This window comes from Zerene cesonia, unplaced genomic scaffold (assembly GCF_012273895.1).
Source record: "Zerene cesonia ecotype Mississippi unplaced genomic scaffold, Zerene_cesonia_1.1 Zces_u012, whole genome shotgun sequence".
NCBI classification, from domain to species: domain Eukaryota; kingdom Metazoa; phylum Arthropoda; class Insecta; order Lepidoptera; family Pieridae; genus Zerene; species Zerene cesonia.
The window spans coordinates 12,031-12,499 of NW_024045142.1; the positions used below are offsets into that span (position 1 = coordinate 12,031).

General features: G+C 51.0%; 1 protein-coding gene across 1 annotated transcript in view; it reads left to right on the top strand.

Moving 5' to 3' along the window:
- The window catches only part of LOC119839365, a 4,491-nt gene extending 4,367 nt beyond the window's left edge, over positions 1–124 (top strand). The window contains exon 5 of the mRNA XM_038365627.1: positions 14–124. Coding sequence (XP_038221555.1) covers positions 14–124 — 111 coding nt within the window. The remainder of the gene's footprint in view (positions 1–13) is intronic.
- The last annotated feature ends 345 nt before the right edge of the window (positions 125–469 follow it).

Here is a 469-nt window from a genome sequence, read left to right on the forward strand (position 1 = left end):
CTCCGGCCTGCAGGCCTCGCAGGCGGCCCAGCGCGCCCCTGCGCCGGCGCGCCCTGTCGCCGCCGCCGCCGCCGCCGCTCACACACCCTCCTCGCGGAGGGTGTGTGAGAGAGGATCCCGATAAGTCCCCACTTCCACCCACGCACTTAGTGCGAAATAGGTTTGTCCGACGGTGCTGAGGAAATAGAAGAAGAAAACCACCCGAAAGGAACCCACCCGTGTATGTAAATATTTTTGTCCGGTGGCATTGCGGAAATAAATGAGAACCAAGTCTCGTGATCCGTCTCTCACATCGCTACCAGATGACATCTCAAATCGTTGCTTCATAAGCTCAGAATTTCAGTTATCTTCGTTAGTGACATAAGTATCTAATTATGTATACTAGATGCCTGAATTGTAACTATGAAAAAAATAAATATAGTCCACATCGAGTAAAATAGAGGGTTTTATTGTTTCCCACTCGGCCTCC